At 40.5% G+C, this 13,558-nt stretch overlaps 1 protein-coding gene across 2 annotated transcripts; it reads right to left on the bottom strand.

The window, feature by feature from the left end:
• Positions 1–2,921: 2,921 nt before the first annotated feature.
• On the bottom strand, positions 2,922–7,313 carry LOC115198543 (E3 ubiquitin-protein ligase TRIM39). Of its 2 annotated transcripts, none has more exons than XM_029760544.1 (8): positions 7,241–7,313; positions 6,053–6,630; positions 5,800–5,895; positions 5,343–5,576; positions 5,004–5,151; positions 4,882–4,908; positions 4,430–4,611; positions 2,922–3,889 (listed from the first exon to the last, which is right to left on the bottom strand). In XM_029760544.1, exons 2-8 carry the CDS (start codon positions 6,626–6,628, stop codon positions 3,491–3,493), a joined length of 1,662 nt encoding a protein of 553 aa, XP_029616404.1. In that variant the 5' UTR covers positions 6,629–6,630; positions 7,241–7,313; the 3' UTR covers positions 2,922–3,490. The 2 variants fall into 2 exon arrangements, with proteins under 2 accessions (XP_029616404.1, XP_029616402.1); XM_029760542.1 differs by having other exon boundaries at positions 6,053–6,700; positions 7,241–7,295.
• Between the last annotated feature and the right edge of the window lie 6,245 nt (positions 7,314–13,558).

Here is a 13,558-nt window from a genome sequence, read left to right as displayed (position 1 = left end):
CCTACGGTTCTGATTTGGTGTACATGGAGAATAAGGTAAGAACGGGCCATGTTCTGAATTCTGTCGCTGTACATTTCAAAAGTGCTGAACAAATAGTTATATTGACAACGTCCGTCCTAGCTCGCTCATCGTTCCCTTATGCCATAGTTTGTACATCTCAATTGTCAGTAGAAACCACATTTGTTTAAACAAGTCAGCCATATCACCTATGTTTTTTAAAAAGGCAGTAAATGAGGCTGAATTAACTGTTTCGCTGCCAGACAAGGCTCCGCTGATAGACAGGTGTAGCAGTGGTAAGGTGTTGGGACTGCTGTTGGGACAGCTTTATGTAGGCCCTAACAGTTTGTGGGCACCGTTTGTCACCATTATAGTGCAATTAATGTATTGTTTAGTGTTGTGTTGTGTAGTGGCTTTGCTGGCATGCATATTTTGTTGTTTGCTTTGCCACACCAAGATATACATGCTAAAATTGCTACTGCACCTAAATCTCACTGGATTGATTGCTTTCAAAATCCATGTGTCACATAAATCTTTCCCACTCTTGCTTGTAACATTAGTGTTTTCCCGTTAACATAACGACCGCGGAAACATTTGTAATGACCTGTCAAACACACTCCGGTAATGGCTAAAATGGCCTCAATGGAATACATTGTCTTTCTGCTGCATCGATAAGAGCGATATGTCACGTCCTGACCAGTAAAGAGGTTATTTTGTTATTATAGTATGGTCAGGGTGTGGCAGGGGGGTGTTTGTTTTGTGTGTTTTGGGATTTTGGGTTCGATCTATGTTATCCATTTGTATGTTTACCTTTCTAGTTCTTCTATTTCTATGTTGTGTATGTTTGGGTTGATCTCTAATTGGAGGCAGCTGATCCTCGTTGCCTCTGATTAGAGATCATATTTAAGTAGGGGTTTTTCTTCATGGGTTTCCGTGTATAGTCTGAGCACCTTACAGGACTGCTTTCATCGTTTGTTTTGTGTAAGTGTTTTGTTTAGTTTTTCTTCAATAAAAGGAAGATGAGCATTCACATACCCGCTGCGTTTTGGTCTACATACAACGACGCGTATGACACGCTAACGCTTTGCTCAACAGTTACATCACAAGAAAGAGAAGAAAGATAACTTTATTTTGGTGGGTGTTCATTTTTTGTGCAATTGAAAAAGTACGATTTAAGATTTAATACAGTTGAAATGTTTACAAATGAAAGCAACTTCCAAAAATGAGCACTCGAATTATAGTGATATTATGTCTGATCTCGCAAACGTACACTACCAGTAAAAAGTTTGGACACACCTACTCATTCAAGGGTATTTCTTTATTTTTATTATTTTATACATTGTAGAATAATAGTGAAGACATCAAAACTATGAAATAACACATATGGAATCATGTAGTAACCAAAAAAGTGTTAAACAAATCCAAATCGATTTTATATTTGTAGCGAGTGCGTAACTGGCTGCAGGAAAGTCAGGCGCAGGAGAGCAGAATTGGGTAGCAAACGGAGCCCTTTATTACGGTGAACAAACACACAGCACTAAGAAAACATGGGGGGAACAGAGGGTAATATACATTCAGTCTGATGAGGGAATGTGAACCAGGTGTGCGGGAAAACAAGACAAAACAAATGGAAAAATGAAAGGTGGAGCGGCGATGGCTAGAAGACCGGTGACCTTGACCGCCGAATGCCGCCCGAACAAGGAGAGGAACCGACCTCGGTGGAGTCGTGACAATATTTGAGATTCTTCAAAGTAGCCACCCTTTGCCTTGATGACAGCTTTGCACAATCTTGGCATTCTCTCAACCAGCTTCACCTGGAATGCTTTTCCAACAGTCTTGAAGGAGTTTCCACATAAGCTGAGCACTTGTTGGCTGCTTTTCCTTCACTCTGCGGTCCAACTCATTCCAAACCATCTCAATTGGTTTGAGGTCGGGTGATTGTGGAGGCCAGGTCTTCTGATGCACTACTCCACCTTCTTGGTCAAATAGCCCTTACACAGCCTGGAGGTGTGTTGGGTCATTGTCCTGTTGAAAAACAAATGATAGTCCCACTAAGCGCAAACCAGATGGGATGGCTTTTCCCTGCAAAATGCTGTGGTAGCCATGCTGGTTAAGTGTGCCTTGAATTTTAAATAAATCACTGACAGTGTCACCAGCAAAGCACTCCCACACCATCACACCTCCTCCTCCATTCTTCACGGTAGTGTACCACACATAAGGAGAACATCATTTCACAAAGACACAGCGGTTGGAACCAAAAATCTCAAATTTGGACTCATCAGACCAAAGGACAGATTTACACAGGTCTGATGTCCATTGCTCGTGTTTCTTGGCCCAAGCAAGTCTCTTCTTATAATTGGTGTCCTTTAGTAGTGGTTTCTTTGCAGCAATTTGACCATGAAGGCCTGATTCACGCAGTCTCCTCTGAACAGTTGATGTTGTAATGTGTCTGTTACTTGAACTCTGTGAAGCATTTATTTGGGATGCAATTTCTGAGGCTGGTAACTCTAATGAACTTATCCTCTGCAGCGGAGGTAACTGGGTCATCCTTTCCTTTGTCGGTCCACACGAGAGCCAGTTTCATCATAGCGCTTGATGGTTTTTGAAAATGCAGTTGAAGAAACTTTCAAAGTTCTTGAAAATTTCCGGATTGACTGACCTTCATGTCTTGAAGAAATGATGGACTGTCGTTTGTCTTTGCTTATTTGAGCTGCTCTCGCCGTAATATGGACTTGGCCTTTTACCAATTTTGATTTGTTTAACACTTTTTTGGTTACTACATCATCCTTCTCTTGACACACTTGTTGAACTATGTAATAAAATGTGACAACAGTATTAATGAGGCAGTCTAGACAGCTCAGGTAGTCCGAGACAGATACATTTTTGGTGGTTGTAGCCCTGTTCCACCCCTTTATATTATTTTATTCATGTATGCAAATACATCTAGTGTATATACTGTATGCAAATGAGGCACATATAGATTTATTTTTCACAACACAACGCATATTTTTTGGGGACATTTTACAGTGCATTGAATACCTGAATTCTAACCTAAATACCACAAATCTAGAAATGATTTGTCCGTGCCAGAACAATGTTTTATTCAGTCAGTATATGATGGATTTGAAAAGTTTGTAATATCTTCATCTGTTGTACAACTGTTGCATTCATTAAAATTGTTTTTTTTTTTAAACCTTTTAACAATTTTGATGACATGAGCTAATAAAGATTGGTTTGGATAGTTGCATTAACTTCTGTCTTCTTCTCAGACAATTACATAAAATATAAATAAATAAAACACAACATATCTGCATTTAAAAGAGCATTCATAATTTCATTTAATTCAACCAAATTAATTGGAGTGAATCTTACTGAATCTTTCTATAACCCATTTATCAATTTAAGTCCATGGCAATTTAAGTCCATTTTGTTTTCTGTTTTCCTCTTTAGGACACTTTCAAAATGAAATGTATTGTCCATGGCAAAGTACATTTCATATTGTTATGTCATCATCCAAACTACCGCCTCTGGTGAAAACACCAACAGGACATATAATGAGCGGTGATATGTTGTTCCCGCTGTCACGCATATCTGGGTTGAGCAAAGGTAACACCCTCTCAGTGAACTGGTAGCCCGTGAACGAATAAATATGAGACCTGTCCGTTACATTATAAAACGACACCTTCCCCTCCTCGTAATCCACAAACACCCCAACCTTCCATGGTTTCTCTCTGAAGTGGAGCAACACCGACTGTCCCTCACATGCTCTGTACTCACTTCCTCTCCTCAAACATATCGTCCAATAGCCGTCCTCGGGGCTCAGTGTGACCATGCCCTTCCTGTTGATGGACTCCTTGGCCACACCCAGGTCCCAAGCCGTCTTGTCTCCGACCTTAATCAATTGAAGAAAGTATAACTCACATCCCTATAGTCCAGTAGCTTTACCAATACTTAAAGGTAAGGTGCCTATAGGCTTACCTATACCTACAGTATTACCAGGGGCATGGTGTTCTTGTCTCCGACCTTAACCAATTGAAAAAAGTATAACTCACATCCCTATAGTCCAGTAGCTTTACCAATACTTAAAGGTAAGGTGCCTATAGGCTTACCTATACCTACAGTATTACCAGGGGCATGGTGGTCTTGTCTCCGACCTTAACCAATTGAAAAAAGTATAACTCACATCCCTATAGTCCAGTAGCTTTACCAATACTTAAAGGTAAGGTGTCTATAGGCTTACCTATACCTACAGTATTACCAGGGGCATGGCGAAAAACTGTACACTGAAAAATAAAAGGATCTCCAGCACTTTGGTGATCATGATGCTCGACAGATTTCATGTATTTTAACCAATGTTTTAGTCTGATAAACCTACATCAATTAAACAACGTATATAACGTGTTTTTTCCTTTTAATTTCAGTACAAACCCACCTCGACCTCCCAGTAGTGCCTCCCGGTGGCAAAGCCGTCCTTGGCAAGGACACAGGGTGCCGTGTCGAATCGTTGAGGACCGTTAAGGAGGCTCGGCTCGGTGTCCCCGTCCCAGACCTGCTTACCATCCTCAGACACGACCAGCCAGGGGTTGGCAGTGCTCGGGTCCAGGGATACGTCAACTTTGAGGAGACGTAAAATAGATAAGAAAATAAAATGTTATTGTCCATTGTTTTCTTTGGTGCTCTAATTTACAGGGTCAAAAGGTAACAAAAGGCATATAACATTAAACACATTGAACATTTACATGTGTCAACATTCAAATGATTATGTTACATTTGTACTGCATGGCCATTCTTCTAGGGAGTCACCATCATAGAAGCAACAGCTGAACAATGAAGAGAAAAAGGATTCATTCAAATGATTTGAATCAACACCAAAGAAAACTTTACCTGCACACAGCTGTATTTTTTCTAGCTCTGCAAGATAAGGAACCACAGAAAACACAACATAAAAATGGATGTCTTACAATGGATTTTATAACTGTAGTGAGAAGACAGAAGATGACAACGACCTTTAATTGACAGTTTGTTCTTTGCTGTCTCCACTACCTCCTCCAGAAGAGATACAGCTCTCCTCACATCCCCCAAATACAGGTCAGAGTGAACACTGATCTCAGACCAGTCCTTGGTGGGTGGAGGGGTGCACAGGGATGGAAAAATCTACCATGGGAAACAGGAGAAACACTTCAGATGACATCCTCTGATGTTGACGGTGAGGTAATCCTAACTTCCACTTAAGTCTGATTTTCATTTAGTTATTAATTGATGGAAATGAGGGAGTAGGTGAAAATTCAACTTAAGTGGAAGTTAGAATTTGCCTATTGTGACCATATTGGTAGAAGGACACTGACCTTTAGGAGGTGGAGGTGGTCCTCAGTGAGTGAGAGCTGCTCCAGCTCAGTGCTTCTCCTCTGTAGCTCAGTGATTTCCTGCTCCAGCTCTTTGATGAGCCCTTCAGCTCGCCTCTCTGCTGCTTTCTGTTTCTCCTCGATCAACTCGATGAGCTCAGCCTGGCTTCTCTCGATGGAGCGCACCAGAGCAGTGAAGACCTGCACTCCATCCTCTATCTCTTTCTTTGAATTGATCTGACCAAATGACATACATTTGAAAACAGTTAGGCCGAGAGTTGTACCCTATGGTACCCAACATGGAAAATAACATTGACGTCATGCACATTGCCCTCTATTTCTTTCGTGGAACTTGCCTGATGACAACAAGGAAATACTGTAGAAAACAGTCACGTTCTGTTGTGCCAATGGAACTGAATCAGCGACAGTAGATAACAAGATGCTGATCATAAGGACTCACTCTGCTAAGTTTGACTGAGTGTTTGATTTCATCCAACTTCTTCAATCTGGCCTGGATCATCTGCTGCACCTCTGCTTCAGTCTTCTTCATCTGAACCTATCAATCAGAATCAGAAGAAGAACCAGAATTGGAACCAGAAATGGAACCAGAATTGGAATCAGATTCCGAATGAAAATCAGGAACGTAGGAATTTGTCTTGGCTAAAAATAAATTTGAGATTTAGTCAAAATGAAAGAATAAATCAGAGCATTACCTTCTTGGCCATACTCTCTCTCTCTGCTGGAACGATGTTGTGAGCCCTGTGGTCCGTCTCCGTGCAGAGCACACACACATATCTCTGGTCACTCCTACAGAACAGCTCCAGGAGTCTCTCGTGCTTCTTACACATCCTGTCCTCCAGGTTTTCCACAGGGTCCACCAGCTTGTGTCTCTTCAGAGTTGCCACTCTCTGATGAGGCTCCAGGTGAGTCTCGCAGTAAGAAGTCAGGCACACCAGGCATGACTTCAGGGCCTTGAGCTTTCTCCCCACGCAGACATCACAGTGCACGCCTCCAGATTTGCCATCAGATTGCTTGATTCCGTTCCGTCTGTTCGCCCTGATCTTTTCTGAAATGTCTTTAGCGAATGAGTTCTCGAGGAGATCAGGGCATCCTGCAAACACCCTCTTACATTTGGGACAATGGCAGACATCACTGCTATCCCAGTGTCTCTTTATACAGGCTATGCAGAAACTGTGGCCACATGGGATGGAGACTGGCTCAGTGAAGACATCCAGACAGATAGAACACTGGAACTGCTCTTCAGATAATATATCGCCGGAAGAAGCCATGTCTTCAGAAAGGATCGAACACCGTTTCAGAAAGGCAGCCCAAAATAAAGCAGTCTTTCAAATGTATTTCAGCTGTAAATGGAATCAAATACTCCCTAATTTGACCATAAAAAAAGATCTCAAAAGTATTATAATCCTATGTAAAGCACTATGCTTCAGAGAAAGTAAATCAAACAGTTAACTCAAACTTATACTGTAGCTCCCTGCATGCAGTTGCTTTTACGACAAACCATGACCTTAAAACTCAGCCCTGGGGTGTATTCATTAGTGCACACCATAACAGAACATTTTTCTATGAAATCTAGCGTTTCTTATTGGAAAAGTTCAGGTTAGTCCCTCCCCGTTTCGACCTGTTTGATTCTTAGTGAATACAGCCCTAGTGCCTTATCAGCTGTCTGTGAAAAACATCAGCGGTCAAAGTACAAAGAGTCATCATGGCCCATACTCAGAGCAGTAAACCAGTGTACTGTGACAGCCAACCCAGCGTTTTAGGTTAGAGTCAACAGGAAATAACTGTATTGAAGAGTTTCTCTCTCCTTAATTCTTTCCTCGGTGTGAAGTCATAACCTCTTCCTTGAAACTATACTTATCCTCATAAAAGTTGTCACTTACCTTGGCAGGCAAGGGTTTGACCTCAGGTGGCAGAGTAGAGTTATCTAGGTTCTGCTGTGTTCCAATCAATTGCTCAAGTCCCTCCCCTTTATACAGTGGGATACTGTATGTATGGGAACTTCCTGATGTATTAACTCTTTCCACTCCATTTCACCACTGAGCTACATTGACACACATTATAACATTGCATCACAATACTTGAAGAAACACAAACAATAGTAAAGATGTCTTCCTGGTGCTACTCCAATGTAAAAAGTAACTGTCAAACAGGAAGGTATTGGTGTTCCCTTTCATTTTATTCTGAAGGACAAGAAACAGACAGGTATTCAGAAGGACAAGAAACAGACAGGTATTCAGAAGGACAAGAAACAGACAGATATTCAGAAGGACAAAAAACAGACAGGTATTCAGAAGGACAAAAAACAGACAGGTATTCAGAAGGACAAAAAACAGGCAGGTATTCAGAAGGACAAAAAAATACATTTCCATGATTTCTCAAAATCAAATATCAATATGTCAAACCAAATATATTCCATTCATATCCATAATAAACACACAAATACTGTATATCCCATTCCTATCCATAACAAAAACACTAGCAAAATATCTCACTGGGAACACCATGTCATTTCAACGTGGAAATCTGAGTAATATTTGGTTGAGATGTTGATCAGTGAGATGTCAACCTTTATTCACACACTCAAAACGTTTGTTGAATTCCCAATGTATTATCACCTATGCTTTCAACCAGCTAAAAGCACAACCAAATTATATAGCAAAACAATATCAGATTTTTTGGTTTAGTTGTCATCTAAATGTGTTATCACTGCACTTTCAACCATTTAACAGCTCAAATGGGAATACAATATCATGATATTTTGTATTTATAAAATAACTTAATGTGTTACATCTAATAGCACAGCCCAAATGACCTAGATTGCAGTTGAGATTACAGTGCATTCGGAGGGTATTCAGACCCCTTGACTTTTTCCACATTTTGTTACGTTACAGCCTTATTCTAAAATGGATTAAATCAAATAAAAATATCATAAATCTACACACAATACCCCATAATGACAATGCGAGAACATGTTTTTAGAATTGTTTGCAAATGTATTAAAAATAAAAAAACAGATACGTTATTTACATAAGTATTCAAACCCTTTGCTATGAGACTCGAAATTGAGCTCAGGTGCATCCTGTTACAATTGATCATCCTTGAGATGTTTCTACAACTTGATTGGACTCCACCTGTGGTAAATTCAATTGATTGGACATGACTTGGAAAGGCACGCACCTATCTATATAAGGTCCCACAGTTGACAGTGCATGTCAGAGCAAAAACCAAGCCATGAGGTCGAAGGAATTGTCCGTAGAGCTCCGAGACAGGATTGTGTCGAGGCAGAGAGTGGAGAAGGGCCTTGGTCAGGGAGCTGACCAAGAACCCGATGATCACTCTGACAGAGCTCTAGAGTTCCTCTGTGGAGAACCTTCCAGAAGGACAACTATATCTGCAGCACTCCATCAATCAGGCCTTTATGTTAGAGTGGCCAGACGGAAGCCACTCCTCAGTAAAAAGAACATGCCAGCCCGCATGGAGTTTTACAAAAGGCACGTAAAGGACTCTCAGACCATGAGAATCAAGATTCTCTGGTCTGATGAAACCAAGATTGAACTCTTTGGCCTAAATGCCAAGCGTCACATCTGGAGGAAACCTGGCACTATCCCTACGGTGAAGCATGGTGGTGGCAGTATGCTGTAGGGATGTTTTTCAGCGTCAGGGACAAGGAGACTAGTAAGGATCGAGGGAAAGATGAACGGCGCTAAGTACAGAGAGATCCTTGATGAAAACCTGCTCCAGAGTGCACAGGACCTCAGACTGGGACGAAGGTTCACCTTCCAACAGGACAACAACACTAAGCACATAGCCAAGGCAACACAGGATTGGCTTCGGGACAAGTCTCTGAATGTCCTTGAGTGGCCCAGCCAGAGCCCGGACTTGAACCCGATCGAACATCTCTGGAGAGACCTGAAAATAGCTGTGCAGCGACGTTCCCCATCAGACGTGACAGAGCTTGAGAGGATCTGCAGAGAAGAATGGGAGAAACTCCCCAAATACAGGTGTGCCAAGCTTGTCATGTTATACCCAAGAAGACTCAAGTCTGTAATTGCTGCCAAAGGTTCTTCAAAAAAAGAATTGAGTAAAGGGTCTGAATACTTATGAAAGACTGCCCTACTAGCCACTTACAAACTAACCACAGCACTTAAGTGGCAGACTTTCTCCAATGTATTTATAAGGACATATTCCACAGACTTTTTGTACATTAGGAGAGGAGTTGGAGCTTAAAACTTCTTTGGGATAGGGGGCAGTATTTTCACGGCTGGATAAAAAACGTACCCGATTTAATCTGGTTACTACTCCTGCCCAGAAACTACAATATGCATATAATTATTGGCTTTGGATAGAAAACACTCTAAAGTTTCTAAAACTGTTTGAATGGTGTCTGTGAGTATAACAGAACTCATATGGCAGGCCAAAACCTGAGAAGATTCCATACAGGAAGTGCCCTGTCTGACAATTTGTTGTCCTTCTGTTGCATCTCTATTGACATTACAGCATCTGTGCTGTAACATGACACTTTCTAAGGCTTCCATTGGCTCTCTAAAGCTGCCAGAAAGTGGAATGGGGTGTCTGCTGTCTCTGGGCAAAGTACAGCAGCTCTGTTTGTGAGTGGTCAGCCTGGGGACAGTGAGACTGGAGATGTGCGGTCACGAGACTTCTCAATTTTTTTCTTTCAGCCTTTGAATGAATACAACATTGCCCGGTTGGAATATTATCGCTATTTTACGAGAAAAATAGCATAAAAATTGATTTTAAACAGCGTTTGACATGATTCTAAGTACGGTAATGGAATATTTTGAATTCTTTTGTCACAAAATGCGCTCGCGCGTCACCCTTCTTATAGTGACCTGAACGCACGAACAAAACGGAGGTATTTGGATATAACTATGGATTATTTGGAACCAAAACAACATTTGTTGTTGAAGTAGAAGTCCTGGGAGTGCATTCTGACGAAGAACAGCAAAGGTAATCCAATTTTTCGAATAGTAATTCTGAGTTTAGGTGACCCCGAAGTTGGCGGATGTCAAAATAGCTAGCCGTGATGGCCGAGCTATGTACTCAGAATATTGCAAAATGTGCTTTCGCCGAAAAGCAATTTGAAAATCGGACATAGCGATTGCATAAAGGAGTTCTGTATCTATAATTCTTAAAATTATTGTTATGTATTTTGTGAACGTTTATCATGAGTAATTTAGTAAATTCACCGGAAGTTTTCGGTGGGTATGCTAGTTCGGAACATCACATGCTAATGTAAAAAGCTGGTTTTTGATATAAATATGAACTTGATTGAACAAAACATGCAAGTATTGTATAACATAATGTCCTAGGAGTGTCATCTGATGAAGATCATCAAAGGTTAGTGCTGCATTTAGCTGAGGTTTGGGTTTATGTGACATATATGTTTGCTTGGAAAATGGCTGTGTGATTATTTGTGTCTATGTACTCTCCTAACATAATCTGTTTTGCTTTCGCTGTAAAGCCTTTTTGAAATCGGACAATGTGGTTAGATTAACGAGAGTCTTATCTTTAAAATGGTGTAAAATAGTTGTTTGTTTGAGAAAATTGAATTGTGGTATTTTAGTTGATTTTGTATTTCGCGCCGTGCGATGCCATTGGCTGTTGGCTAGGGGTTCCGCTAGCGGAACGTCTGTCCTCAACAGGTTAAAAGCCCTAAAAAGGCACAGCGCCTCAATGTACAAAGAAGTACTTTGCTTTATGTTTGTGTGTTCTGAAATGTTTGTTCAACCTACACATAATGTATACACTAACTATGACTCTCCCATATCCATGGGATGTCCACCACCCTCATATGATTCATTTAGCAGACACTCTTATACAGAGCAACTATGGTTAAGTGCTTTGTTCAAGATCACATCAACAGATTTTGCCCCTATCTGGCTCATGGATTCAAACCAGCAACCTTTCGGTTACTGGCCCAAAGCTCTTAACAGCTAGGCTACCTGCCGCCCAGGTAGCCATGTCTGCTAAAATGTTTAATCTGGTTCTTCAATGTTAGATGGAACAGACAAGGTTAACTTTGATTCTATACAAGTACTGGCCAACAAAATCCAATTTATTACATGGAATCTACACAGGCAAGAAAAAGCATAAGGTTCTTGAACATTTAATATTGAAAGAGGAGCTGGATTGGAAAGGCCTATGCTGATACCTACTGTAGTAAGATCAGAGGTGTACCTAATAAACAAGAATACACCCTTTTCCCTTATATCCCAGCACATGATCCAAGAAGGCCGTTTTCTCATTTTGAATTGTACCTTACATGGTGGTAAATACACATTGATTCATTGTATATCTCCCCAGGGGCAAATCTTAGGTTTTTAGATAGAATTCAAGCTATATTAGATCAAATCCAGATATTAACCATTATCTTAGCAGGTAACCTAAATCACACATTCGGCAAGATAGACAGACACAGCACTAAAAAGGGCAAATTCAAGGAACTGCCAAAGAGGCATAAAAATTTAATCTCTTCTCACGGTCGTCGTAGTGAATGGACCAAGGCGCTGCGGGTCGAGTGCTCATCTTAACTTTATTAGTGAACACTTAAAGAAACAAAACAGGAAAGGAAGGAAAGGAAAGGAAAGGAAAGGAAAGGAAAGGAAAGGAAAGGAAAGGAAAGGAAAGGAAAGGAAAGGAAAGGAAAGGAAAGGAAAGGAAAGGAAAGGAAAGGAAAGGAAAGGAAAGGAAAGGAAAGGAAAGGAAAGGAAAAACAGTCTTGAATGCTAAATACAGCAGTGCTAAGAACAACCCCCCACAATTCCCAAAACAAACATACTCCTAATTATAGGACCTTCAATCACAGGCAACGATAAACAGCTGCCTCCAATTGAAGGCCCCAATCCCTAAACAAAGATCTAAACACCCTAGAATAGACATAGAAATATACAAACATAGAACAAAACCAAAAACCCTGGAATACATAAATCAAACGCCCCTCTACATAAACACACTCAAAACCATATAAAACAAATACCCCCTGCCACGTCCTGACCAAACTATAATAACAAATGACCCCTTTACTGGTCAGGACGTGACATCTCTACATATATTCTACAGGACACCTGAAGATTACTATTCCCAACCACAAAAGATTACTCCTATTTTTCTCAAGGTAAGAAAAGTTATTCAAGAATTGACTACATTTATATTTCCAAACATGCACTCAACAATTTATTATTATCCTGTATCATGCTTAATTACACCAACAGAAAATACACTTAGTGACAGAATATGAAGAATGAACAGAGCACATCTTCAAGACCTTGAAATGTATTAAATATGTAAAGGAAAAAATGTAAACCTTTACCATTAGAAATGTGGACATAGAAGACAGAGAAAAGATGACCCATGACATCATTTGGGATGCTTTCAAGGCCTACATTAGGGAACGATAATATCATACTCTGCAAAAGTTAAATCTGAGTTAGAAATTTAAATTCACCAAAAATAAAAATAAATCTCAATCTTTGAAAAATCTTTACAAGGTAAAGAATACAACATTTCTGAACTTAAACAGGAATATGATATTTTACTTTTGAAGAGATCCAACAAGTACAGGTTAAACACAAATAAAATATAAAACATTTTGGCAAATAAACCCGGTAAACACCCTGCAGCCCTCACAAAATGAATAAATCAAATCATATTTTATTTGTCACATGCGCCAAATACAACGTCTAGACCTTACAGTGAAATGCTTATGTCATGGATCCCTCCGGAACTGTCATTGCGCACACCTGGTCCCCATTCCCACTGATTGTATTTGTATAAATGTGCCCTTTGTGTCACCATTGGGCTGTCGATTATTGTTACTATGTCCGTTGGTATGTGTGAGTACCTGTGCTGTGTGTTTTGGCTTTCGTGCCATTGTGGATTGCGCAGATGATTACGGGTCTCGTCCCGTGTGCGCGTGTGTTATTTATTCGAGGTACTCCTCGCTCTTTTGTTTCGGTTTCAACCCTGTGTTTTTGTTACGTGTTTGTTTGTTCTTAGTCCCGGTGACTTTACACGGCACACCGTTATGTGGGCTTAATAAAAAAAAACTATTACGCATTCCTGCGCATGTATCCCGATCCTTCATGCCGACGTGACAGCTTACTTACACGCCAAACCCGTTAGTTTGAAGATAAGGATACAAATGCTTTCATTGGAAACAGCAATACTATTAATAAACA

This window comes from Salmo trutta, chromosome 8 (assembly GCF_901001165.1).
Source record: "Salmo trutta chromosome 8, fSalTru1.1, whole genome shotgun sequence".
Taxonomy (NCBI): domain Eukaryota; kingdom Metazoa; phylum Chordata; class Actinopteri; order Salmoniformes; family Salmonidae; genus Salmo; species Salmo trutta.
The sequence above is the reverse complement of the archived record's forward strand: the minus strand, read 5'-3'. Positions and strand labels throughout refer to the sequence as shown.